Source organism: Melopsittacus undulatus, chromosome Z (genome assembly GCF_012275295.1).
Source record: "Melopsittacus undulatus isolate bMelUnd1 chromosome Z, bMelUnd1.mat.Z, whole genome shotgun sequence".
Lineage (NCBI taxonomy): Eukaryota > Metazoa > Chordata > Aves > Psittaciformes > Psittaculidae > Melopsittacus > Melopsittacus undulatus.
This window is the reverse complement of record NC_047557.1, coordinates 27,260,512-27,286,691: the sequence shown is the minus strand read 5'-3', so window position 1 is coordinate 27,286,691 and position 26,180 is coordinate 27,260,512. Positions and strand designations below refer to the sequence as shown.

Sequence of the window (26,180 nt, the reverse complement as noted above, 5' to 3'; positions counted from 1 at the left end):
CCTTCCAGTTGAATTTACATATGCAAACAAGTGTATGTGCTTAGCTGGTTTGGTTTCATTGATTAATCTTTACATCTACTAATTGGTGACTGGAGTTATTTAACTTTCATTTTCAAATCTATGCATGTTTGGGAGGCAAAATAGCTTAAATAATTTGTTTTTTTTTCTCCCTTTCTTAACTCTGCAGCATACATCTATTGGTCTGTCATGAAATACTACCTTGATTTCCTAGAAGAGGACTATTTAATAAATTTGAGCCTTATATTTCATTTAAGTGTTTTCAGAAACAGAGAAAACACTCCTGTGATGTCAGTCCCCTGAGCTCCTTTTTCTGTATGGTTCTCCAGTTTAAATATGTTGACTTCTGTTCCTTTGTATTTACTCATTCTTGCTTGGCTTTTTGCCTGTATTTTCAGCATCTCTGTCCTTTTTACAAGCTGAAGAAATACATTTGGGTCCATGCCTGGATTATCATCGTTTTCCCACAGTGTGTCATGAGCATTTTTCTTTTTTAACAGAAAACTTTAAGTTGTGCAAGGTAGAACTTTGCTGACTAGAAATGTGTAGTTTTTCTTGCTGGTCAGTATTTGTACATTAGGAGAAAACAAAAAAAGAATTAAATTTCTTAAAGAATCCTTTTTAATGATGTGATGATTTGCTGTCAAGGTCAAGTCTTTTATACTTGTTGTCTTGGTTACTTTGAGTAGACTGACAAGGACCTCCAGGTATAAATTAATTTTATTTGGGTGTACTTGCCATACTCCATTTAATAAAGCTGAATTTCTGGAGACTGGGGAAGCACTGAAGTAGAAATGTGGCTGAAATGATGGGAGATTTTAATAATTTTTTTAATGTAAGGTTTCTTTTTAGTACTTAATATAAATTAGGAAGGCTTTGTATGTTGTAAAAATGTATTCCTACATGATAGAGAATGAAAACATGTCCCTTCTAGGAAACAAAAGAACCTTTTGTAAATTCTGGTACTGCAATAGCTGTTTTTTTCCTTCTAGGCTGCATGCAGGGGATGATTCCGTATCTTCCAGAGCTGATCCCTCACCTTATTCAGTGCCTCTCTGACAAAAAGGCTCTTGTGCGCTCCATTACATGCTGGACTCTTAGTCGCTATGCACACTGGGTAGTTAGTCAACCCCCGGACACATACTTGAAGCCATTAATGACTGAGTTGCTAAAGCGTATCCTGGATAGCAACAAGAGAGTACAAGAAGCTGCCTGCAGGTAAGCCAAAACTTAAGCAAACAGCGGTATCCATGACAATTTTCATTGGAAACTATTTTAATGCCTTTATCAATCAGTGCACAAATCCTTTTCTTTCTTTTTGAAATTGGAGTAAATTCATAATTTTCTGGAGTAGTCACAATTTATTCCACATTGTAATAACTTGAAAAAAGTTATTTTGTATTTCTCTTGTCCAGTTTTTGTTTTCAAAGTATATGACTCACCAAACTAAGTTATTGTAATAAAAAAATTATCTGTTTGTGACACTTGTTTATTTTCAATGTATGATATTTCATTGACCAGAAATCTGTGTGGTTTTTAATATGCCTATGAAAAAGTTCAATACTGATCACAATGGTATACTATTCTATCATTGGATAACTGATTTTGTTTATATTTAGCTCAGGATTACCAAAACATTTGGCTTATGATTATTTCCAGGGATAGTTTCTTTCTCTTGAAGGGAGATCCTGAAAGATAAGATTCCCTTATCTCCCTTGTCAGCTGATACAATGAATTTAATGAAACATGCTTTGTAAGATTTGCATATCAAACACTTTCACTTTTGCTTCTAAACCTTTTCAAGCATTGGGCTAGCAAACACCTTAAACTTTAACACCTGTTCCAGTCTGTCTTTTCATAATGATGATAATCTGTTTCAGCAGGAAAATTGTGACATAAGTCTAATAGATTCAAACTGCTTTCCTCCCCAAAATCTGTTAACACTTTTCTTACCCAAAATTTGGTTGAAATGTGCATGTAGTTGAGCATAGCTGTGTTGCAGTTCTTAAATAACCTCATGGAATTAATAAAAATAACAGTACACGTGTTTTTGGGGTTTTACTTAAAGTTCAAAATCAGATTTACAGTATGTTTTGAAATACTTTCTTTAGAGCAGAGATTCATTAAAATTACTGTTGCAGGTAGTAAAATCAACCATCTGGGAAACTCTGCTGAAGGAAAATATAATGCTGTTACAAGTCAAAACATTTACTAGCTTTCTAAGTTTCAAGCATATACAATGCTCTTTCTTTGAGAGGGGTAGAAAGCTGCTTTCCTGCAGTGAATAGTTGCATAGATTGTTAGTGTCTATCAAATTGAAAATTAGTCATAGAATACTCTGTGTTTTCCATCGCTAACCTCTGTATCATAACAGATGTCTAACGTTCTTTTCTGTATTGTTGAGAAACTGCTCTGTGCTTCTTTAGTTGGTGACACCCAAAAAGATATTTTATTGAAACATGTTCTCCTGCTCATAGTCCTGCTCATAATTCATAATAACACAATAGAATAATAGATAAATAAGAATGCTAGCTACTTAATGTTCACCATTGCACTGTGTTAAGAAAAAAGCATTTCTGTATTTGGTAGCATGCTAGTAGGGGATTGTTCGCCTCACATGGTGATGCATGCATTTTTAGTGCAGAGACAGGCAGGCTAATAATAATCTTGTTGACACAAGCTAGGCCAATAAATCTTCAATAGCTCATAACTTTTTCCTTTCTTTACTGTTTTTCTAAAGCAGCATGTCTGCTGTGGGGACTTTTTTTGTTTGTTTTGGGTGGGTTTTCTTAATGCTGTTGTTCAGACACTTGACAGACAACTTGAAAAGTTTTTCCGTGATGCTGTGGTGTGTGCTTTGACCAAGGCTGGCTAAAAGTGTTCATCCTCTGTCTTTGCTTTTAGTTTTCCATTTCTTTATGCATCTGGTTTCTGTGACTTATTTTTTTCCCCTTGGCATTTTGTCTGTGTGAACTGCTGAAAGTACAGGCTGATGTTGGCACTCTACTGGCATAACAGCACTGGGGCTTCTATATGCAGTTACAGCATAGATTAAAGAGAGTGGGCCATTTTTAACTGAAGTGAACAGATTTTCTAATGGGACCTACTCTTTCAGTTAGTATACTGGAACTTGTGTACAGTAATGTTTTTTAGTGGGGGTTTCATGCATATACACAACAGGTTTCATGGTAGTATATTTTAATTTTGTTCATTACAATATGAGCTGAGTCTTACATGTTCAATCAAAATAGATCAAGGTTATCTCAGTAACACCAGTCTGAAAACATTTTGGATAAATTCTAGGACTAAATACAGTTTTATGTTTAAACAAAAGTGGGTAGTGTGGGGCATTTTGGAGTCGTCTTAGTTTTTTTTTTCCAAAATAGTAACTGACCTGTTTCTTTCTGTTCCTCAGTGCCTTTGCTACTCTAGAAGAGGAGGCTTGTACAGAGCTTGTTCCTTATCTTGCATATATACTTGACACTTTGGTCTTCGCATTTAGTAAATACCAGCATAAAAACCTGCTCATTCTTTATGATGCTATAGGAACTCTAGCAGATTCTGTAGGACATCATCTAAATAAACCAGTGAGTATACTTTATATTCTGTAGAAGCACTCCTCAGAACTGAAAAACTGGTTCAGTGTTTTTTGAAGCATGATTTATGTGCTATGAAACAGAAATATTATTATTTCTATGTAGGTTTTAATAACACTAAATATGTACAGGTAAACTAGGTAGACTGCATACACACAAACATTTGCCATTTTGAATACATGATTCGGTGTGGTGGTGGCTTATGAAACATGTTTCTTACTGTGGTTTTTTTTTTTCTCATGCTCAAAGATTTTCAGCTCAGAATAGATCTGTATCTCGATATAGATGAGAAATGGAACTTCAGAGAAATTGGCAGAATGTGTGTTTTAATTTCTAATGACCACATCGTTTTCAGTAACCACTCTTTAAGCATAGCTAAGCTACCCCATGTGTCTCTTTCTAATGTATTGGAGCACATGGTCAGTAGAAATTGCTTTATCAGGGAGACACACATTTTATATATAAAAATACAGAATCCTTCAGACAAAGGACAGAAAACACAGGCAGATATGGTGGGATTTTTTTTAATGTACATATATTAAGTAGTGGAATATGCATACATGTTTATGATGGTGATTGACATTTATTTCTCTGTAGCGCTTCATATGACACAGGCATACTAGAATAAAACTTTTTAAGCTGTTTCCATAGCATTTTACTTGCAGGCGAAGATCCCACACCATCAGAAGACTTCTTTTTTTTTTCCTCTTTGGCCCTAGCCACCTTAACATTTGACAGTACCAGGAGGAAGCTAAATAGAAGCTCCTGGTGATGGTGAGACTTCAGTCACGCAGAATTTTGTATCTTTGGACACAGTTTTAGCTGGTAGCATGTTGGCTCTTTAGATACCTTCTGGGAGCAACAGCATGATAGAGATGCCTTGCTCAATGTCCTTGTGACTCTGGCTGTGCAGTGACAGGGAAGATGCAACATGCAACAGTGTTATACAGAAGGGGTAAGTGCATACTTCTGGAGGGACAGGAAATTACTTTCTTCATGGGTAGTTAGCTGCTGGATGGAATGGTTTCAGGAACTAGGGGGGTGGAGCTGTAGCATCAGGGCAATGGGAAATAGTTGAGAAAAGCAGGTGGCAGATGCACAGCCAGATTGCATTGCTAAGTAAAAACATTTTCTATAGGCCCTGAGGCAATCATACAGATTTGTAATAACTCAGGCAGCTAGACTGGAATCCCAAACCTGAAATAGCAGATTGACTCTGCAAAGGGACTTATGTCATTCAGCAATAAATCTTAGAACACAAATGGTAAATTCTAATATTGAACTATGTATGCATATTGCAACAATGATTGAATTACATCACAACAGGGTTTTTTTTGCTGAAAAAGTAGAATACAAATACAAAAGACATAATTTTCTAGCTTTGAAATAAAATAGTATGCAGTGAAGTGTTTCAGCAGTTGGTTTATTTTCATCCTAAACAGGAATATATTCAAATGCTAATGCCTCCATTAATCCAGAAGTGGAACATGCTAAAGGATGAGGATAAAGATCTCTTCCCTTTATTAGAGGTAAATGTTAGAATTGTAATATTTTTTATCAACTTATCTTAAGAATTGTACTTCCTACTAAAGATGCTCCTACTATGAAGTAGGACTATAAAAGTTGAGAGTGCTAGGTATTTTCTATTATGGAGAAAGTATTCTGACTGTAGGAGGGAAATTTTGTGACTGAGGAATCGTCGTTAGGTTTAGATCACAAAATCCCAAGGGTTGGAAGATGAAGTCTTTTAGGTTTTTATTGTTGTTTTTGGTTTGGTTTGTTGTTGGGGGTCTTTTTGTTTGTTTGTTTTGTTTGTTTGTTTGTTTTGTTTTCTGCCATTCTGGAGCATTTTATAGGATTCTTTGAGAGGAAAAAATGTTCTATCCTTTTATTCTTGCCTTCTCTCTCCTTGCTCTCCCTTCATCCCTCCATTAAAACGATTGTCAGGCAAGCTGGAGGTATGAACCAGATCATGTAGTCTGTTCTCTGTATTTTTCAAGGCTGAAACAGGAAAGCACCTCTAGAAAAACTAATCTCATAACTCTTAGGTAATGTTAGGGCTTGTACATACTCAAGATACTGAAGCTTAATGTAAGCGCTGGCAGAATTGTCATAACTGGTGTTGTACTTGCTACGTCTAAGAAGATGATGCTGCTGAGAAATTCTCTCAACTGGCATATGGAGAAGAGAGTAACAACTTGCTGATAGTTGCCTTGGCTCAGCTAATAGGTACTGCCTGTATAGGTTGTGTTTACTTAATCAGTTACATATGGGTATACTTAAAATACTACTATATTTTAATTTACCGCTTCCAGGAATGTGAGGAAAGGTAGTGATTGTTTTCTGTCTTTTTTGTTAACTCCAGTGCCTGTCGTCAGTTGCTACTGCCTTGCAATCTGGCTTTCTTCCCTACTGTGAACCTGTGTACCAGCGTTGTGTAAATCTGGTGCAGAAGACACTTGCACAAGCCATGGTATTTTTCTATTGCTATTTCAATGCTTGCATTATATCTCCTTAAACCAGTGTATTAACTATATAAAGTTATGGGTTTGCAGAGAAATTTGTAGCATAACTACTGAATATCTAAATGATGCTGCAGTTCTGAAGCTTTTTTTTAATGCATATTGCTGAGAAAAATCTGATGCTCACATTGAAAATGTGTACTTATTTGTTGCAGTTGCATAATGCTCAGCCAGACCAGTATGAGGCTCCAGATAAAGACTTCATGATCGTGGCTCTTGATTTACTCAGTGGTTTAGCTGAAGGACTTGGAGGCAACATTGAACAGCTAGTGGCTCGTAGTAATATCCTGACACTAATGTACCAATGCATGCAGGTGAGATGAGTAACCTGTTTGATCTAAGGATTTTCTTTCTTAAGAGAGTCAGAAACACTTCTAGAATTGGTTTTTTTTTTTTGTTCTTCTCTTTAGGATAAAATGCCAGAGGTACGGCAGAGTTCTTTTGCATTGTTAGGTGATCTGACAAAGGCGTGTTTTCAGCATGTTAAGCCTTGCATTGGTATGTTTCTTTTACATATTAAATAATTGTCTTACAAACTGATAAGAGGCTGGTTTAGCTATTGTTACGCTCCTTATTCTGTGGGTTGCCTTTTCATGATGTAAGTTTTCATTTTCCTTCATCAGCAACAGTATCTAGTCTTTTGTCTTTCAAATTGTGTGCTTAAAATACATGTTCTTATTTTTGTAGACAGTGCAAAAGTTCATTTTGTCCTTGATTTTTATGATGCAACAAACTACCTGTTGTGCTGGAACACAGCAAAACAGATGTACTTATACTTCAATTATTATAGTTGCTTGCTTTGATAAATTCTTGAATTTGTGGCTTTTTTTGTTCTACTAGAATACATTGTTATATAAAATTATATACATAAGCTAGAAAACTTGGCATGAAGGAAGGTTTTTTGATTTTTTTTTTCGCTTAAATTACAGTAAGGAATTATCATCAGTTATACACTTCCATGATGTTTGCTGGCTTTACCCATGATACTCTTGAGATAAACTTAACTTGCCAAGTGAATGCTTGGATAGGCTTGGCATTTAGAATTTATTTGTCTGGTGCTATAATCTGTCATTGTAACTAATTTTTTCTTCAAATTTAATCAAAGATGTGATTGCCTCGTAAGCTTTTTTTTTTTTTCCCAAGCATAGCTGAGTACATAGCTATCCAGGTGATTTGAGGGTTGTTCAACTATACTATAAATTTGCAAGTACTTGTAGCTGTATCTTCTCCCCTCTTACACTCACTCCCCCTACCCAAGCAAAGGAAGGGAAGAAAAAAGGTTTCTAGAGTTACATAAAGCCTATTAGAAACATTTTTAAATCAGAATTTGGAAAGATCTGCATTGATATGCTTAGATTCTAAAATTCAGGTTAATCTGACATGTAGCAGAATCATAGCTCTTGTAAATTCATGTGTAACACCTTTCAGACATTTAAATAGACTTACATTATTTCTTTAAAAAATTTCTCTTCCCCCCCCCCCCCGTGATCTTACAATAATAGGATGATTGTATTGTGTGATGAGATTTTAAAATGTTGTTCTTTCTAGCTGATTTCATGCCAATTTTGGGAACCAACCTAAACCCTGAATTCATTTCTGTGTGTAACAATGCCACCTGGGCAATTGGAGAAATCTCCATACAGATGGGTAAGATGTTTTTTTCCTTGAATCTCTGCACATTTATCATGATTTGGGAGGTGGAGGGCACTGTGATACTTTCATGTTAAAATTTAAATAAAATCCAAGAGTCTTGTTCCTGTTTAGTAACTTCAGTTAGTTCCAGTTTAGTAAGTACCCAGTCTATTTAGATTATGTGTATTAATGCTCATTTTCTTCTGAATATTCTTTTTTCTTTGGTTGTTTCAGGTATAGAGATGCAGCCTTATATTCCAATGGTGTTGCACCAGCTTGTAGAGATAATTAACAGACCAAACACACCAAAGACGTTGTTAGAGAACACAGGTACCCAAAAACTGATCCATACATGGTGAAGGGAAATAGAGATTTTTTTTATAATTATTTATAAACTGCATAGGGCAACCACACCAGAACTGATTCTGTTGCTATGTATTTGGCTTTTATAAGCAAAAGCAACTCTGTTTTGCAGAAGTTCTTACAAGTCTCAGTCTTGAAGAAAACTATCATATATCTAGATTCCTAAAGTTATTGATTTCTCACTTTTTACAATATTTATTTGTTTAAGTATTCTTCCAGTTTTATTTATGTATTGAATTGACAGATGTATGCAGTAACACTTAAAGACTTAGTTCACACTGATTTTAATATATGCATGTCCTTACATGTGTACTGTATATATATGTCTAGTTTCTGAAACAAACATAATTGGCATATATGAAACAAATAATGAACTTTCTGAATTTACAAAAATACACTTTTTAATATGATAAACTTGTAATATTATGCTTAAAAATCTAGATCTGTGATGGCAGTTTTACAACATAACTAAAATTATGTAAACCTCCCACTACCTGGTCACTTACCAAATTCCTGAAAAGAATTCTAATAATGGCATGCATGTTTTATGTTCTGGACCACAGCTTTGCCTTCCAAATCAATCCTCAAATGCCTTACTGAATTGAAATTTCTGAGGCTTGTTTCTTTTGCATTTATAGAGGGCATGTTCTGGTATAAAGAGCACCGTCCATACTTTAGCAAAACTTTATTAATAATTATGTTTCTGTTTTACTATTTTACTAATTGAGATTCTCCCCTCCCACCCCCTCTGTTTGAAAACTAATTGTCTTGTAAGGAAAGTATGGCTTAGTCATTACACCTGACAAGATTTAAAATTATGCAAATACAGTGGTACAGTTGTATTTTTTTGAGCTAAGCAAGGGATTAATTGGAGATTTTTCAGTGCATATTGTTCCTCTGTTATTCTCTAAATGTAAATGCTGCAGTTTCTCTGCTTCTGTTCCCTTCCCCCTTTTAACATGGAAGGTGAACTTAAAGGAAAAAAATACCTAGTTGTCTGGCATGTTATAGGTACTACTTTTTTGCAGAGATAATTTTGGAGCATACACCTATTTATTGTGAAATACACCATGGAATAGTATAGCAATAAAAATTCTCTTTCCTCCCACCCCTGCCCTGACACCCTTACTCCACACTAATGGATGTGTAACACCTGTTACAGAGAGGCATCCAGTACTTAAATGTTTGCTTCCATCATTGTTAGACAATTTTTGGAAGCATCCAAACACTGACATTTTTTTCCTTTTTTTTTTTTTTTTTAATTCTCTGAACAGTTACTTTAAATGTGGATGCATAACTGCAAATAAATGTTGAGTGTGGTGTATTTATTATAAGTTTGTTGTGGGGTATTGTGCTGTGTGCCACTAGTATGTGTAAGAATATCACTGTTTTCTGCTTTAGCTTCCTATGCAGTGAGCCTTGAAAACACTTCTATGGAAGCATTCGACCACCTTAAATAAAAGTAATTGCTTAGAAAATAACCAATACATACAAAAAAGTTGAGCTTTCACGGAGATTACTGTTCTTTGTACACACTGTAGCTGAGAGAATTTACAGACAAAACTTAAAAATATACTTCCATTTGAAAGTAGCACTTCAGGTGCAGTTTTGTAAGTTAGAAGTGCTGAAGATTTTAGACACTGCGTATTGAAATTGAGTAACATCAGGCCAAAGAAGTACATTGCCAGTGAGCTGCAGATGACATGAAGTGAATATATTTCAAACTGCTAGTATATCCTACACCAAACTTTTGTTGGAGGAAGCATCATCTGCTTTATTGCATGTTTCATGAAACTGTTCACAAATGCCTGTTAATTAGAGTGTTGCATAGTATGTTCCTTGAACATAGGTTTCCTTTCTCTGCTTCATATAAATCTGCTGGATTTTAGTATTATTCATGTATTTTGCTTCAAGTGAGCCTTATACATTATTCCCCACCCTCTCCTTTTTCTAAAGATTAATCTTTTGTGAGTTGAGCAAACACCATTAAAACACATTTGCATGATGATATTTTCCTTCAGTCTGTCCCTCAGAACAAAGGAACAAACTACCTAATCATGTGATGAAGCAATTTTGCTTTTCATGTATCTTTATGCCTTGGTATCAGAAGTCAGATTCTTATACAACTTTTGTGAGGAAGCCTTTTGTGAACAGGAGGAATGCTTGGATTAAAGAATCAATTATTCTTGCAGGCAGTTGCTGTAAGTTAGCAACCACTTTAAATCAGAGGATTTATGATATTATTTATAATTACAATGTTAAGAGGACAAATATTTCATGTTCTTTGAGAAGAGTTTCATCTAGACCACAATATTTTCCATGCAAAAGTATTTCTAAATGTATCTTTACTTTTAAAGTAAACCTATTAAAATTTGAATTCTAAATATTGACAAAAAAACAGTTTAGAATACTTGAATCTAAAATTGAAAACTGTTAATTCATTTTTATCAAGAGTATCCATAATATTGCATTTGAATAAAAACTTCAAAACTTACGTTAGGTATATTTACTGTAAGAGATTACTCTGAAGAGGACAGAATGACCGCTTACAGCCTTTGGATTTTAAATTGTGTTTTTGGTGTTCTCTCATTTACTTCTTTAATTTTTCTTTTACCCTGGAGAGTATACCATATATGTTGCTGCCTCTTATAGAGGGGGTGGTAATAAACAGCACTGGTGAAATCTTATGTTTATTATCATACACAGATTCTGTTGGTTTCTGTTTCTGAGTTATTTGTTGTTTTTTCTTTATTTTTTCTCCTCCCCCCTCATTTGCTCATGTCTTGGTTGGCGTTTGGTGGTGTATAACCGTGATTGCGTTACCTTAGCAATAACAATTGGTCGTCTTGGTTACGTTTGTCCTCAAGAGGTGGCCCCCATGCTACAGCAGTTTATAAGACCCTGGTGTGTATTATTCAATCTTTTTTTTTAATTCATTTTTCTTCACTCTCTTTCTTTCTTTCTTTCTTTCTTCTCTCTATCTCACTTTTAGATATATTTTCAGTTGGTTACAAAATCTCAATCCTTAATCATTGCCAACCATGTGACTAATCTTGTCCTATCAGGTTTGTGAGTTTTTAGTAGCACCGTCATGTATTCTTTATGTTGTGGCTAACGACTAATTTATGCATGGGATAAGATTGTCACATGCTTGCTGTGTTAAAGCTTGACTATGAAAGAGCATTTTAAAATCCACCAGAATGATAATACGATGCATGCAAATACTGTAAAATTTAAACCGTGCATTACTTAAAATTCAGTCTGAGGCTTGAATTGCTGTAAGGAATATATGTTATAGATTTGTTATGTATAAAATAGCTTGCTTGCTGCTGTAAAACTCAAATAACTGTTCTGTAAGTGGTATCTGACATAATTCATACTGTGATAGTATTATATGTCCTGCTTCTAATAATTATAGTTTTTATAAATATTACAGAAATATGTCTCTTTTGTATTTAATGGAATACAGGTCACACTTTATAACTGTATATAATGCAACAGGAGAATGAGATTCTGTAGATGATGCCTAATGCGAATTTACTAATAAAGACTCTGTGACAAACGTTTTTCTGAGAGTTCAAAATAGTGTTTCAGATCATCTTATCAGTGTGACTTATTCCATCAGATACCATGATCTAGTTCTAACTTGGTTGAAGAAAAAAGTAGTATAATTAGCTAAGTTTTGCTTTCCAACTTGCTATAGGTGCACCTCTCTGCGAAACATAAGAGACAATGAGGAAAAGGATTCAGCGTTCCGTGGGATATGTACCATGATCTCGGTCAACCCCAGTGGAGTAGTCCAAGTAAGATACATGAATAGATGTAAATTTGTTTTCTTCACTCATGTGAAATGTAGTGAAAGCTGTATATGGAGTGTAAAAAAAGTTCAATTTGACGTGATTCCCTGCAGTGCATGATGTAGCCTTATTATGAGGTCAAGGAGGCCAAAATGTTTATATTGCTAATGATGTGTGTCAGGATGCTTAAGTAATTATGACCTAGCAAATGAAAGGAGAAGAGTCTTATTAAATTCAGGTTTTGCCTTTTAAAAAAGAATGTGAAAGTAATGAACTTTGGTTAAAATAACTGCATTTTGATACTTGTTGGGTTGTGGTCAGGATCTGTATGAAAATCCAAGGCAAAAATTTACATACTTAAACCTGTTTTCCAGATGTAACCTAGGCTTTTAAAACAAGAAACAAGGCAAAAACAGTAACCACCCCTTCATTCTTAAAACTTGAGTAGGGAAGATGCTGTTTCAACTTTGGATATGTTGCTTAGTCAATGTGACAAGGAACATGCATCTCTTTAAAATAAAAGGTATATCTGAAGAATACAGTGTGACTTGATCTTTAGTCTCCACACCTCCAAAATAAAGTTGTACCAATGTAATATTTTCTAAGAGGAAAAAGAAGGTTATTTTCCCTCTTCTCTGTCTGGAATTCTTTGTGAAACACAAGAACACCTTGTTTTGAAATTTTCAGTTCATTTCACTTATTCTGTACTTAGCATTTTCCTCTTCTGTTGTCCATTTGTTCTTTCGCATTCCATAAGGGGAAAGCATAATCAAAGATTCTCTTCATTATCTGATCTCTCTGTCTTTGTAGTTGTTATCCACAGTACCTACCCAAAAACATGGGCATCATCGATTTAATGATTAAGATTCGTGTTTTACTATGTACTAGGAGGTATTGTGTGACAGCAGATGGGGGATTAGAAATTTTGGGGTGGCTTTAGTTTTAAATCTGTATGATAAACATTCTCTGTATCCTAGAAAAATCTTTTTGGCTCTGCTTAAAGAAACAAAACAGCTTTTTTCCCCAGTTGGAAATGTGTAAGAGAGTGTTACAACTGTATTCTTGAGTTTCTTGCTGGTTATTAAGGAGATTGATTCTTGAAGTTGGCATGTGTTATAGAATCATAGAATCATACAATAGCTAGGGTTGGAAAGGACCTTAAGATCATCTAGTTCCAACCCCCCTGTCATGGGCAGGGACACCTCACACTAAACCACATCATCCAAGGCTCTGTCCAACCTGGCTGTGAACACTGCCAGGGACGAAGCATTCACAACCTCCCTGGGCAACCCATTCCAGTGCCTCATCACCCTAACAGTAAAGAATTTTTTCCTTATATCCAAGTTTTAACCCATTACCCCTTGTCCTGGCACTACAGTCCCTAAAATGTCCTGAAAGAATTAACGTTAGGCAGCTGTGGTGTGGGAGGGGAGAGTTGGGGTTTCAAGTGTGGTTTTATTAAATCAAACACTGGATTAAACAAAGCAGTTCCTACAATCAGCTATTTCTGTTTCCGAACACTTAGGCATACAATAGCTTACTATTATTGTCTGAATTAACTGGAAAATAAATCCACAAAACCAAAAGCAGTTGTGAATTATGGTTGAAGACCCTACGTAGTTCATAGAATGAACATCAAGCATTGTTTTCAGGCATGTAAATTGAGATTTCTAACCTGTGTGATTGTTTAATCTTATAGGACTTTATTTTTTTTTGTGATGCTGTTGCATCATGGATTAGCCCAAAAGATGATCTCCGAGACATGTTCTGTAAGGTAAGTTGTCTAATATAACAGTATATCCTAAGGATAGTTGTTTTGGATCCTTTGGGTTTTTTCTTGTTTTCTGTTTCCAGTATTAGCACTTACTGAATGTGTGGTCATGGAGGCTTCTTTGCAAGGCCATATGTTTTCAGACAAAACAATATAAAAATCCTGTCCTAGTTAGCCTCTTGGATAACTGGTCTCCTATGAAGGAACATCAGTCAGGTCCAGGAAATGCACAGGTGATGAGTATTCTAGTATCAGCAAAAGGAAACAGCAAATACTTATAAGCTCAAAAGGAAGTCCAGGATGCAGTCTGTGATGATTGTCCAGAGCAGTCTCAGTGAGTGTTTCTGCACTGGTCCTTCATCATTGGACACTTGCTTCAGTTAGTTAAGACTCCTCTTTTTCAGATTGTTCTAAAGTTGTCTGTGTGGCATCTAATGCATTCAAACTAGACACAATGGTTCTTCATCATGCAGCATAAGGCCACCCTTCCTTTTCAGAGTTTATTCTGTTGTGCTTTTTGCCATGCAGGAAAGGAGACAAAGCATTCTTCAAGTGATGGCATGCACATTTTTAGACTACTTCTTTGTGAATACATGATTGCTGCAGTCCAGTTAGGTGTTTGTCCAGCAATAATTGTGCCTTTCAGAAACATTGCAAAAAAAAACTGCTTGTTTTGTTTTGTTCTGTAGCAGTAGAGCTGAGAGAAAATACCACTCCCAAGAGCACGAGTAGAAGAGCTGCCAGTGTTGAAACCTAATATATGCCCTAAAAATTTTATCACTCTTCATAGAAGCAAGTTATCTGAAGCTGACTTGCTTTAACTCTACTGGAAGATTATTTTAATAGTGTTCCTTTTGTCATACCTGAGTGTTCTTAGATTTTCAGTAGTTAGACAGCTGGCTAATCTGACTCTTTGAGTTAGGAAAGAGAGGTGAGCCTGCTTGTAGAAGGTCTCAGGGAGAAAAGCAATAAGTTAACTGGTGATACTGTAGTGTCATTATCACTATGTCCTGTTGAAGAACAGCTTGCTTGAAAATGTTGTGTTGAGCCTGAACCTGGTGCCGTGAGCTTTAACTTTCCTGTGAGGATATGTTCATGACTGACTATTCCACAATTTAGTATCATTGACTTCAGAAAAGAAAACCAAAACTTTGGACTGTCGTTGCATAATTTCCTATGAGGAGAAGCTGTTTCATCTGCTTTTGTTCTTTCTGATGTTTGCCTTTCAACCTCCTGTTTTTAGAGCTAGCATACTAAGAACTTCCAATAGCATCATTTAATTTTTGTGGTTTTCAGTTAATTTATTATGTTGGAAGGTCCAGACTGAAACCTGTAGGGCTTTTTTCCCCTCTTTTAATGGCTTTTGACTACCCTTGACTGTGGGTACCTGTTCTTTCAAAACACAAAAAATGTTAACAGCGTCCTTTTTAGTAAGAGTTGTGTTACAGGTTTGATGGTTAAAAAAAAAAAAAGAGTTCTCACAGGATGCTTTTGTATTTGTGCTAGAAATTGACAGGTTTTCATTCTGTTAAACTGCAGTTAACAGCTGGCTGTAGTTTTGGCTCAGCTTTCTTCCCACAGCATACTGTACATTTAAAAAAGAAATGTGGATACAGTAATCTTAATGTATATAAACTGTGTCGATTGGTAAAATGTATACCATTCTGAAATGGTCTAACTAGGTTTTAAGTCACCTTGCTCATTAAAAATACATATAGATAGTATACACAGACTAATTTTTGTGGGTAGTTATATTGAGTATGGCACCCTTAAAAGAAGGCATTTCAGTGAAGAAAGACATTACTAGACTTCATTTCTTAGTACAATTTAATTCAGTATTAATTAAATACAATGAAGTCAATTAAATACAATTTAATTCAGTATTAAATTGGAGAATTCAAATGGACAGATGTACAGCAATATATACAGTTTACACTTCACTGTACGTGTTGCTAGTAAATAATGTATCCTCTGTTTAGTGATATCTTGACTTCCTCTCTCTCTCTTTTGTTAGATTCTTCATGGATTTAAAAATCAAGTTGGGGATGAGAATTGGAGGCGTTTCTCTGACCAGTTTCCTCTTCCCTTAAAAGAGCGCCTTGCAGCTTACTATGGAGTTTAACCTCATGCACTGTAGCTGCAGTCCCATAATTAGAGGTAAGTACACATATCTTCCTTACTAAACAGAGCTATATAACAAATTTCCTCCCTGCTTGCCTTACACGAAACATAAATAATTCATCAGACTAAGAATTTTTCAGATGTGCTTCCTATGAGAAGTTAAAGGGATGATAGTATACCTAAATGATGGTAGCTGTACTGAAAGCAAGTGACTGTCTTTATTTTTACAGTGAAACAAAAAGTGAGTGTATGATATGCACGTTTAATGCATCAAGATAAGGTTGGAAGTATATGTCTAACAAAGTGCCTGTTTGAGTTTAATAAGCAAAGTGATGAGTATAATCCTCAAGCCATTATATGAAAGATATGGGCTACTTTATGTCTTACAAATTAGTAATGGCAGATGTGGTCCAAGCAGGACTATTCCTCTAGGATAGGAAAGCGAGTTTGCTAACACTTTAGCCATGAGAAGTCTGACATACTCATAGCCACATATTAGATGATCTTTGCACTGAATAAAGGATGTTATGCTGATTTATAACTTTACTGTAACTGTAGAGCTTGATGTTTTGGGGAGGTTGATGTGCTTATTATTGCCATGTTCCATTCTGTGCGTGAATTCGGAATTGTTACAGTTTCCTGTAGAGAGTGAAAAGAGCAACAAAGAACAGTGATAGTACATTCTAAAATAGTTATATCAACTTGCTATCTGCAAGGTGCACACTGTATGAAGCAAATTTCCCATGTGTGAAGTAGTGTGATACTGTATACTACCTCAAAATGAGGGTGAATTGTTTATTCATTCAGCCTTTATATAAATTTGATATTTGCTGTGGAATTTTTGTACTAAAATAATGAGTAAATCATGTAATTCTGTTTTATTGTTGAATGGATAACTATTTAAAAGTTGGCCTAAGATATTTTCGAAGTCAGTAATGTAAGAAATCCTCTTTGAATTGCATGTTGATCTGACCAATGGATTAAAAATAAATTAATTTCAAACTTTAAACTTCTTTCAGAGAGGGCATTTTAGTTCTCCTATTAAGGGTGTTTTCCTACTAGAGAGGAATCCAAAGTGATAAAATCTGCCATTATTCTCAGTTTGACCCGAGAAGACATTATGCCTTCTCTAACAACACAGTTTTTCTAATAACATAGTTGTGACATTGTTAGTTCAGTAGCAGCTATGTTTAATGTTCTTTCTCAATGTTATAACTACCTCATAATTTTGTGCTAAAAATGGGTAAGCTTGTTAGAATATATAGGACTGCTCTTATTTGAAATCTAAGCTTAGCCACAATAGTGGAACTGTTATTGTAGCTTTAAAGCATACATTGTTGTTTCATGAATAATAATTTACCTGATATAGGCTCTATTCTTAACAGACCTAAAAAGAAAATCTAGGCATAAATTTGTTTGTAAGTTAAAGGGTGCCACCTACTGCTTAAAAAAAAGGCAAAAAAGCTCATTGTTTATCACAGATCTGTCACTTAAGGTGAGATTTAATTATACTTTTTCTTTTACAGGTCCTTCAGTCTGGGAGACTATGAAGGAGCCTCTGCACCCAGGGAAAATGTTACCCTTTACTGGGGGGAAGGGTAAACCAGTAGGGTATACAGTACAATCCCAACCCTACTGGGAGGGGCGGGAGGGAGGTGTTGCCGTCACTGTATTAAGTCGATGTTGGGAAATGTTTTAACATCTGGAGCCTTTGTGGGTGGAAATCTGTCTCCTATTACAACTCTGCACTGGATGTGAAGAAGATAAAAAAAAAAAAGGAATCTAGTCACAAACAGCACATTTTGGAATACTGTGGGGAATTATACCAAAATAGGAACCATATAATTGAACCATAGGGATACGTAAAGAGGAAAACTATTTTGCGCACAATAAAAGAAACCTAAGAATGGGGGTCACAAACAGTAAAAGGCTTTCTTTTTTCTTTTATGTTTTTTTAAGTAAGGGTTTTCTACATTATTTCATCCTGCTTGATGGGATTCCTAGGTATTTGCATGTTGATGAAGAACTACACAAATGAAGTTAGTACAGTTAAAATGCAGCTTGTGTCTGTGTTAGGAGCAGGCACTTGCAGTGTACACTATAGAAACCCCATCATTAAGTAATAAAGGTTAAGTTGGACAAAATGAAGCAACCTGCAAGCTGCCAAATGAGTCACTCCTTTCATGTTTAGGGTAAGGGGAGGGTCACTTCAAAGGAAAGATTGACATTTTAATTTTTAACATTAAAAGAAGAATTAAAGTAGTGGATATGATTTGATTATTGTACTTCATTAGATTTCATTTCTAGAGTAAGGCATTATTCTTAACGTGCAGTTTAAGGTTCAGGCATGCGTTCTGGCTCATAGTGATCAGAAGTAATTTTTATTAGTGGGGAAGTAGCATGCTTGCATCACATAGAGTGAAATTGGTATACATTTACCTATGTTGCGCCAGTTTTGTGTTGCAGTTTACCAATTCAATATAGCCCTGCATTTAAAATTCCTTTAAGATTCTGTGGATTTTATTTTTATTAAGAATATAGATATAAAGTACTGTAGTTAACAATTAGGCCTTGAAATACCTTTTTAGGATCTGTTAAGAATAAGATTGATATTGTGTTGTGTGTAACCTGCACAATGTGGAAAGCTGATATAGCTGTGCAAAATACTTGCCTCTGTGCTGTCAGTGTGATGTGCTTTTTGCATGGTTATATACTAGTGATTTTATCAGAATCTCTAAAAATGAGTTACATGGTAAGACCCGTTAAAGGCTGCATAAATGTTAGTTGGCACGTAAAGACAATAGTAGAAGTTGATTACATGATTGCTCTATTTGTGTTTATTCCCACTCAACATATTCTACACTTTCTTTTTGTTCAAAGCATGATCTTAAAGAGATGTTTAAGTTGATGGATGTAATTAATGCAGGGTATCTACACTGTATCGGCGCATGTTGGTGGCCCTTTGTGATGTAGTTAAATGCACAAGGGTGCAAGTTTAAAGCTACGGAGTGAAAGTTGGTTTGGATCCTCTTCATTTCATTTGTTTAGCTTTTCTGTTGTGTTTTTTTTTTTTTTCTCTACTTACATGTATTCCTGTGAATAAATCCTTGTTAAGTTAACCCTTTACTTTTCCTTCCATGTGTATTTTCTTATGTACTGTGAATGTGAAATCCTAACTGGTACACTTGATCTTGTGTCCATCTGAAAGTGGCAAGTCATTAATAATTTTGATTGCCTAAAGAGTATCCCATGATGATAAAGGAAAATGGAGAGATTTTTAACTCTGCTGGTCAGAGGTGAAGCCACACCTTTCCATTTTTCAAGTGCTGCATAATTAATCTGCAAAACAAAATTAAGCCATAACAGCCTTTTTGTAGATTTAGTTTCTCACCTTTGCATTGCAAAATGGATACTGGATAACAGTTTGGGGGGGTTTTGTTTGGTTGTGTTTTGTTGGGGTTTGTTTCTGGTTTTCTTTTTCCTTTAGAACTTGCTCTTTGCATGGTTCTGTTCTTTGACTGTTGAATGATTTAGCCATTGCACTGCAGTTGGAGCTGTGCGAGTGTGAACTTATAAATTATGTTTAAAGAGGTTTGATTTTTTTTTTCTTTAAATGCATGGTAGCATGCATGTTTTAAATGCCCCCCACTTCCCTTCCCTGGGTTTTTGTTGGCTTTGCAAGTTTTTAATGGGTTATGCCTGAAGAAGAATTTGAACATGTACTATATGAAGTACCTTCAGTAATGCTAGTACATAATATTTATTTGATTTGGTCAAAATTGCATGTGATAACTTGCTTTCAAATGGCATTGCTTTGGTCACAAGATAAAATTCCTTCTTAACTAATAACTCTGAAGTTAATTAGTAATAGTCACTAAAAACACTTTGAAACCAAATTCTGAAAGGAAAAAAAAAACAAACACATACCCCAAATCTTTAATATGTAGCAAGGTGGGATATTATTTTGGACCCAAACTTGTTTTAATTTTGAGTGTGTTTGAACATTAAGGAAGACTTTCAGAGAAATTACATTTAAAAGTCTGTAGAATAGAAAATGTGCTGAAATAATACTGTAGCATAACAGCTAGAATCTGAGTTTAACTAAACTTCTTGAATTTCAGAAAGCCCCTTTAACCAAATAAAACCACCCCACCTCACCTTGGATTAGCTTAGGATGCCACTTTTTGTACATACATATTTTAATAGGCCTTTATACAGATGTGAACTGATCTGGTATAACAGCAAGGAAAATAAGGCAGAAATAAACAGTACTGACAAAAATAGTCTTTTGTATCAGTAAGTTCTGTCATGGTATATTTTAAAGCAAATAAACCATATTCCTAACACATCGTATAGCACAGAGATTTGCAGAAGCCATTTAGAGTATAATGTGAGGTAAGAAAAGTTCTGAATCAGCATTAACATTTATAATACAATTATTGCATCATGGGATATAAAAAAAGCATCTTAATTCTTGTGGTGTAGTCTTGACAGTTCTTGAATGTTGACTGAATGTTTCTACTGGTAGAATTGTGAGTTTGTCTTTGTTACATTCCAGTGTTTCTGCCTCTCGGCATGCTAAAAGCACGGCTTACTTCATTTGCTCCTTACACACTGAATAAAGTGCTGTTAGTGTGCTAAACTACAGAAATAGCCGCTGCTAAGTAATGGTGTAGATTTTCTACTTGAATATTTCTGTTGTAGGAACCTCAGGAGGTCAGTGTTTACTGTTTTTATATATGCCTTTTTCCTGTTTTAAGTTTCCCTTTTGAAGGATTCTGAGAGTGAACAAAAGCTGCTGATCAACCTAAGTTGGTAACAGAAAGTGTGTTGAAAATCCTTACAAATGCATCTTTTTGGCAGTTCTAAATTGCTGTTGAATTAGTTTTAAGTGAAGTTCAATACTAAATTTTGTTTTCATTAAACATTCAGGAAACAACTTGTTTCATTTAGGGGAGAAATATCAGAATAGTTCATTATTTTAGCCAGTGCAAGCAAAAGTAATAAATTTTATAATTTTTTTCCAAAGCTTGATTATTTTCTAAGTCAATGAATATGTATATATTTAAATTGTAATAAGATAATTCTTATGTTTTAGTTTATTGCTCCTTAAAACTTGTACTCAAAAGATAACTTTTAGAAGAATGGGTTTAAAGTTTATAATCATTATAATTTTTAAAAGTTCTGAAGTAGCATAAATTTTGTAACAATATGGATACACACTGTGATTTTTTTTTGTTGTTGTTAGGACATTTATGTTAGCATCAATCTTAATTACTTAAACTGCATATATTGTATAATAGTGAAATGTATATTTTAAAGCTTCAAGTGGCTTTCCTCAAGTGAAACTCATTGCTACTTAGAAATACTCAAATACTAGCTTTATCTCAGGTGAATACTCTTGTACCCTTTTTATTTTTATTTTTTCTTAGAACACATGCTAACAAAAATGTGTCTTAATTATATCAGTTTATGTATTTCATTCAGACAGCTCCTCTGTCTTAAACTTAATCTAAATTAACCTTTTACTGGGGACAATAATGACTTTTGCTTAACCTATTTTATTCATATTGAATGTATTAGCAGATAAGGTGCAAAACCATTCTTCCCCTGAGGAGAATGCATCCATATTCAAAAAACTGAAGTATTTATTGCAAAATGCTTTAAATGCAACATTATAGTGGAAATAATTTGTTTCTGATTTTATCAAGGGAAGAAGTTGCAACTTAACACTAACTGCTTCAATACTGTCTTTTTCATGGGGATGATAGATGCATAAAGCTTCTATATAGGGTCTAAAGAGTAAATTTTTATCTTAGATAAAGGTTAAGCTTTACAGTGAAATGGCAAAACATTCTGCAGTTATCTCAGATGCTGGTGTAGTTTGCATACATATTTGTTATATATTACATAAGTATTTCCAGTAACCTCATCTTGGCTAAATAAAGCTTGATCAGTAGCTGTGTGTTTCACTCACCTATGCACTCTCCAGAATGACTTGCATCCATCAGTCTTCTAGGTATTCTTCTCTAATAGAAATTTTGTGATGCAAGCTGATGCTTGCTTTTTGCACTTAATGGTTGGAGCAAGCCAGCTGTAGATTATTTCAAATGGGACAGTGAGGGGAGTGCTCTTGCTGCTCACCCTGTGGAGTATACTCTGCTAGAATAACCATGATGCTTACTTGAATGTACTTACATGAGGGAAGTTTAAAATGGCTCTACAAGATGTATTGTTGTGTGGTGTTACAGTATATTTAAAAATAAGCCGAATCCACATCTCAAAGAATTCAGCACTTACAGTACAGTATCATTTTTCTATAAGCTGCTTCTGTTGTGCTACTTCTTGTTTGCCTTGGGGATCTATTTCCTTATTTTGGGTGAGCAACAAAATTGAGAAGGCCTGGGTGTTTTTTGTGAGAAGAGTGATTAGAAAAAAAAAACAACACATTGCTATGAGCATGTTCATTCTGTTGTTGAAACCTCTAGTGTAATCTTTTTTTCATGGGGATAGGTAGTTATGTTGTGCATTGTCTGACTTACTAATACTAGACACGTCTAAAATTTCTAATTGGATGCAGTATACAAAATAGTTTAAAACTAAAGGTGACTGGATCTTTCTGCTGACAACTTAGGTTGTATGAGTTTTGCTTGAAAGCTTTAAATCTGATGTGTCTGTATCTGCCACAATGTTGGAATGTTTCCTTCAAACATATCCTGCAACCTCTCAAACTGAACTAAATTTGAGTGATATTTCTTGAAGTCTGCCTATGTGCTAACAGAACTTCATTTTAAATAGAATATGGTTTTAATTTTTGATAAGCTGCTGAATTTTAAAGAGTTTTTGGGGCCACCAAATATTTTGGATCATGCAGAGAATATATATTGTACTGTAGTAATTTTGTATTTACATTTGTATGATGTGACATAATAGATGTGAATGTTAATCACTGCTTGACTATGTTAATAAAGTTGTTTAAATATAGATGTTGCATTCTAATTTTTAATGAGAGATTTAAGTTTTCATATGAAATTCATGTTTTGCCTGACCCAGTAGTGCACTCTTATGGTTCACGCATGCAAGTTCTGGAGTCTCTTGCATTAGGATTTCTATTTGACCTAAAAAAAAACTGTCTTTGGATAAGTTAAGGAAGTCAGTTCAGTTTAAATGTTTTATGCTGGCAAATCAATGTATAAATAGGAGTGTTGGGTGATAACTGCTAGCTGCTTTATTATTGAGAAATGCTGTATTGACTGTATTTTTGTTTCAAACAGCTGATGTTTGCCAAGTCTGACAAAATTGGAGGGGGTGAGAGGGGAAGGGAGTTATTGTTTGTGCTATCAATAATGTGAATAAAAAAGGGAGCTAACTGGAAATAAACTAAAATTATTCAAGACTTTGTACCAAAACTTGAAGTGGTCTTAGTCTGATTTTATCTAGCTTTTATGGGACTGTGATAATACAAACTATTTAAGGATCTGTCCTTCATTTATATAACTTTATGATACAGGAGTCTCTAAAATGGAAGTATGAAACTAACAGTAGTAGCTGTCTGGACAAAATCCACCCATGTTGATTTGAACATTTTATGTTCAATTCCAATATTTAGCAGTTGGTCAGTAGCACATAGACAATTTAGACAATTGCAAGTGTCTAGCCCAGCTTCCATAGTGTAATTATTCATTAAAATGCATCTTTATAATTACATATTAATAAAATTTATAGTAAAGATTAATTGCTGCATAATCAGCTGAAACTCTACTTAATGAAGGACTTTGATTTCTGCCTCTGGAAGGGGGAGAAGGCTGTGTGATATCTGTTAATAGCAGTGAAGGTGTGTAGAGACCAAGTTGATTAGCAGGAGAGCTCCTTGGCTGAGTGTACCAATGGCTGTGTGGGAGGGCATGGGGTTACATTTTATTTTCCTTCTGCTAGCCCTCACCAGTCCTGTGGGATACTGAGGATAGAACATCTTGCTGTCCAATGTTTTTTTCAAGTTTCCAGCTATCAGGTTATGGACTGATTTTAAGCTATGGCCTCTAATTTTGAGTCTGAGGTTAATTCCTACCTGTATATACAAACAAGAGATGAGTAGAATAAATATGAGCATCTTGAATAAATGAAATGAATGTTAGTGACTAAGTTTCTGGTCAAATTGCAACAGTGCAAAGGTCTGTACTTTCAAAATGGGTCATGCTATTTCTTTAATTAAAAATATACATCTAATTTAAAGACAAAAAAGTATTTCAGTAGGAATATTGTGTAAAATACTGCATATATGTCAAGAGTAGATTTTAGTAGCTTCTGTTATCCCAGAATGACTTGCAATGAAATATACTGTTATATAAATAAGTGTATTTCTTTCAGAGGTATTTACCCTTGTTTTGTATATATGCAGTGTATACCATCAAAACCTCCCAAAAGACGCCCAAATGTTAGTAACGGCAGGCTTAAAATGACATTGTTTCCAATACTCAGTCCAGTCCACTTGTGAAGGAAAGCGTGGTGTGTGAGGCATGACTCCAGTTGTGGTGCAACTAAAGACATTCATTGATTGAGCTTACAGGCTTTTATAGTACTCTGCCTAGTAGTTAGTAGTGGTTAGCTCCTCCAGTACTTTTCCATCACGAAACAATGTTCCTTTTCCATGCACACACCATGTGCATCTCCAGCCAATGACCTTACTGATCACGTGCCCTTTCAGCCAATCCCATTACTGTCCATGCATCTTTGCTTAAGCAACTTTTTTCAACCAGATATATGAACATGTTTCTCTGCTACCACTTCTTCCTACATTGTTACTTCCCATTCTCCTTGAACACCCACTATTTGTCCCCTTGGCCCACATTTCCCCCTTTTTTGTTTGTTAAGCTTTGCAAAGTGAGCACAGTATGTGTTTGTGGGAGCATCACTTGATTTATGCTTTGATTTATAAGCTGCTGGATACAAAAAAACATGGCAGACAGATCATAATCAATAATGCTATAAGCCCTGTTACAACAAAGCCAGCTATGTGTCTAAACCAAGGACCAAAACCTCTCCAACCAAGAAAACGGTCCAAAAGGGTCCCACCCTTGGTTTTGTTGCAGATTCCCAGATAGTTCCTTCAAATCCTGAATGCGTTTGTGTGTTGACTCGGAGTGATCACTCAGATTCATGCAGCACGTTCCATCGAAGTCCTCACACCCATGCCTATGTACTGAAAGCAAAAACTCAGTCTCTGCCCTATTTTGTTTTGCCTGATCAAGGCAGCCAGCACTTCGGCTTCGGTTCTTTGCAAATCAGTAACAAGCCTCCAGATGACATGGAGGAAAAGCAAAGCAAAGCGATGATGTCCAGGGTCCAAAAACAAGGTTTCACCAATGTGTTGGCCAGATACACTGGGAGTCTTGGGAACCTGGAGATAGATGCTGTTACTTCCATAGACACAGTCCTTGGCTTTCTTTATCCCCTTCTCTGCTTAAGGAATCTTAAATCACACAAGAGCCAGCTTCTTGACATTAGCCTTTGAGAACAGAAGATTCAAATGCAATATTTATTGTATTATTATTACTTACAGTAAGTAGTTACTTGTGCTAACCTTCCCCCCTTTTTTTTTTTTTTTTTGTGGTGAGGATGATGAAACCTGCTTTAGATGACCCTGCCTGAGCAGGGCATTTGGACTAGATCATATCTCATGCCAACCAAAAGCTATTTAGCCTGCCCTTCCCTCCTGGACAGCGCTCTTATAACAGAGGAGGCCATCCCTCACATCAAGGTCCATCATGGCATGTGTCCCCACTGCACAATGCTTGCTGGGTTGCAGCCAACAGTGGAGCAAAAATGTTCTTGGTAGCAAATACAGAGGCCAACCCAGCCTTGCCCTTGACTTACGGCAGGAGGCATTTGGCCAACTTCAGTCCTTGCACCTCGTCAATGTAGGGTTTCATGGGCCTCACCCGGTAACACATTACTATGACAAAGCCCATACAGATTTATGTCAGCAGTATAACTATTACAGGGTGCAGCAGCGTGTTGAAGATGCTGGTGGCAGTGAGGAACCAGCCAAGGAAAGAATTTCACACCAGTGGGGTTCTCCCACCCTCCTCATTGGTTCCATTACCTGCTTTATCACACTAGTATCATATTAGAATCTTTCTAGCTTCTGCCTTAGCATTTTCTTGCAGCTGCTGCAAATTTGTATGCTCTAACATCTCCTTTACAAGTGACAAATCCATACAATACAACATGTAGTTTCTTATTAGTGACTGGCTAGTGAATACAGGTGGGTTTATACACAAAATCACAGCCTCTAATAATAACTATATTGCAGGCGTATTCAAGTCATTACTTTTCAACTGCCCCCAGTGATGTTTTGCAA

General features: G+C 35.5%; 1 protein-coding gene across 1 annotated transcript in view; it reads left to right on the top strand.

Annotated features, from left to right (window-relative positions):
* The window catches only part of TNPO1 (transportin 1), an 80,267-nt gene extending 57,463 nt beyond the window's left edge, over nucleotides 1–22,804 (top strand). The window contains exons 14-26 of the mRNA XM_005155024.4: nucleotides 1,011–1,236; nucleotides 3,434–3,605; nucleotides 5,057–5,143; nucleotides 5,980–6,087; nucleotides 6,292–6,450; nucleotides 6,547–6,634; nucleotides 7,685–7,783; nucleotides 8,003–8,098; nucleotides 10,960–11,035; nucleotides 11,835–11,934; nucleotides 13,628–13,702; nucleotides 15,714–15,856; nucleotides 17,347–22,804. Coding sequence (XP_005155081.1) covers nucleotides 1,011–1,236; nucleotides 3,434–3,605; nucleotides 5,057–5,143; nucleotides 5,980–6,087; nucleotides 6,292–6,450; nucleotides 6,547–6,634; nucleotides 7,685–7,783; nucleotides 8,003–8,098; nucleotides 10,960–11,035; nucleotides 11,835–11,934; nucleotides 13,628–13,702; nucleotides 15,714–15,821 — 1,394 coding nt within the window. The 3' untranslated portion in view covers nucleotides 15,822–15,856; nucleotides 17,347–22,804. The remainder of the gene's footprint in view (nucleotides 1–1,010; nucleotides 1,237–3,433; nucleotides 3,606–5,056; nucleotides 5,144–5,979; nucleotides 6,088–6,291; nucleotides 6,451–6,546; nucleotides 6,635–7,684; nucleotides 7,784–8,002; nucleotides 8,099–10,959; nucleotides 11,036–11,834; nucleotides 11,935–13,627; nucleotides 13,703–15,713; nucleotides 15,857–17,346) is intronic.
* Nucleotides 22,805–26,180: the final 3,376 nt, after the last annotated feature.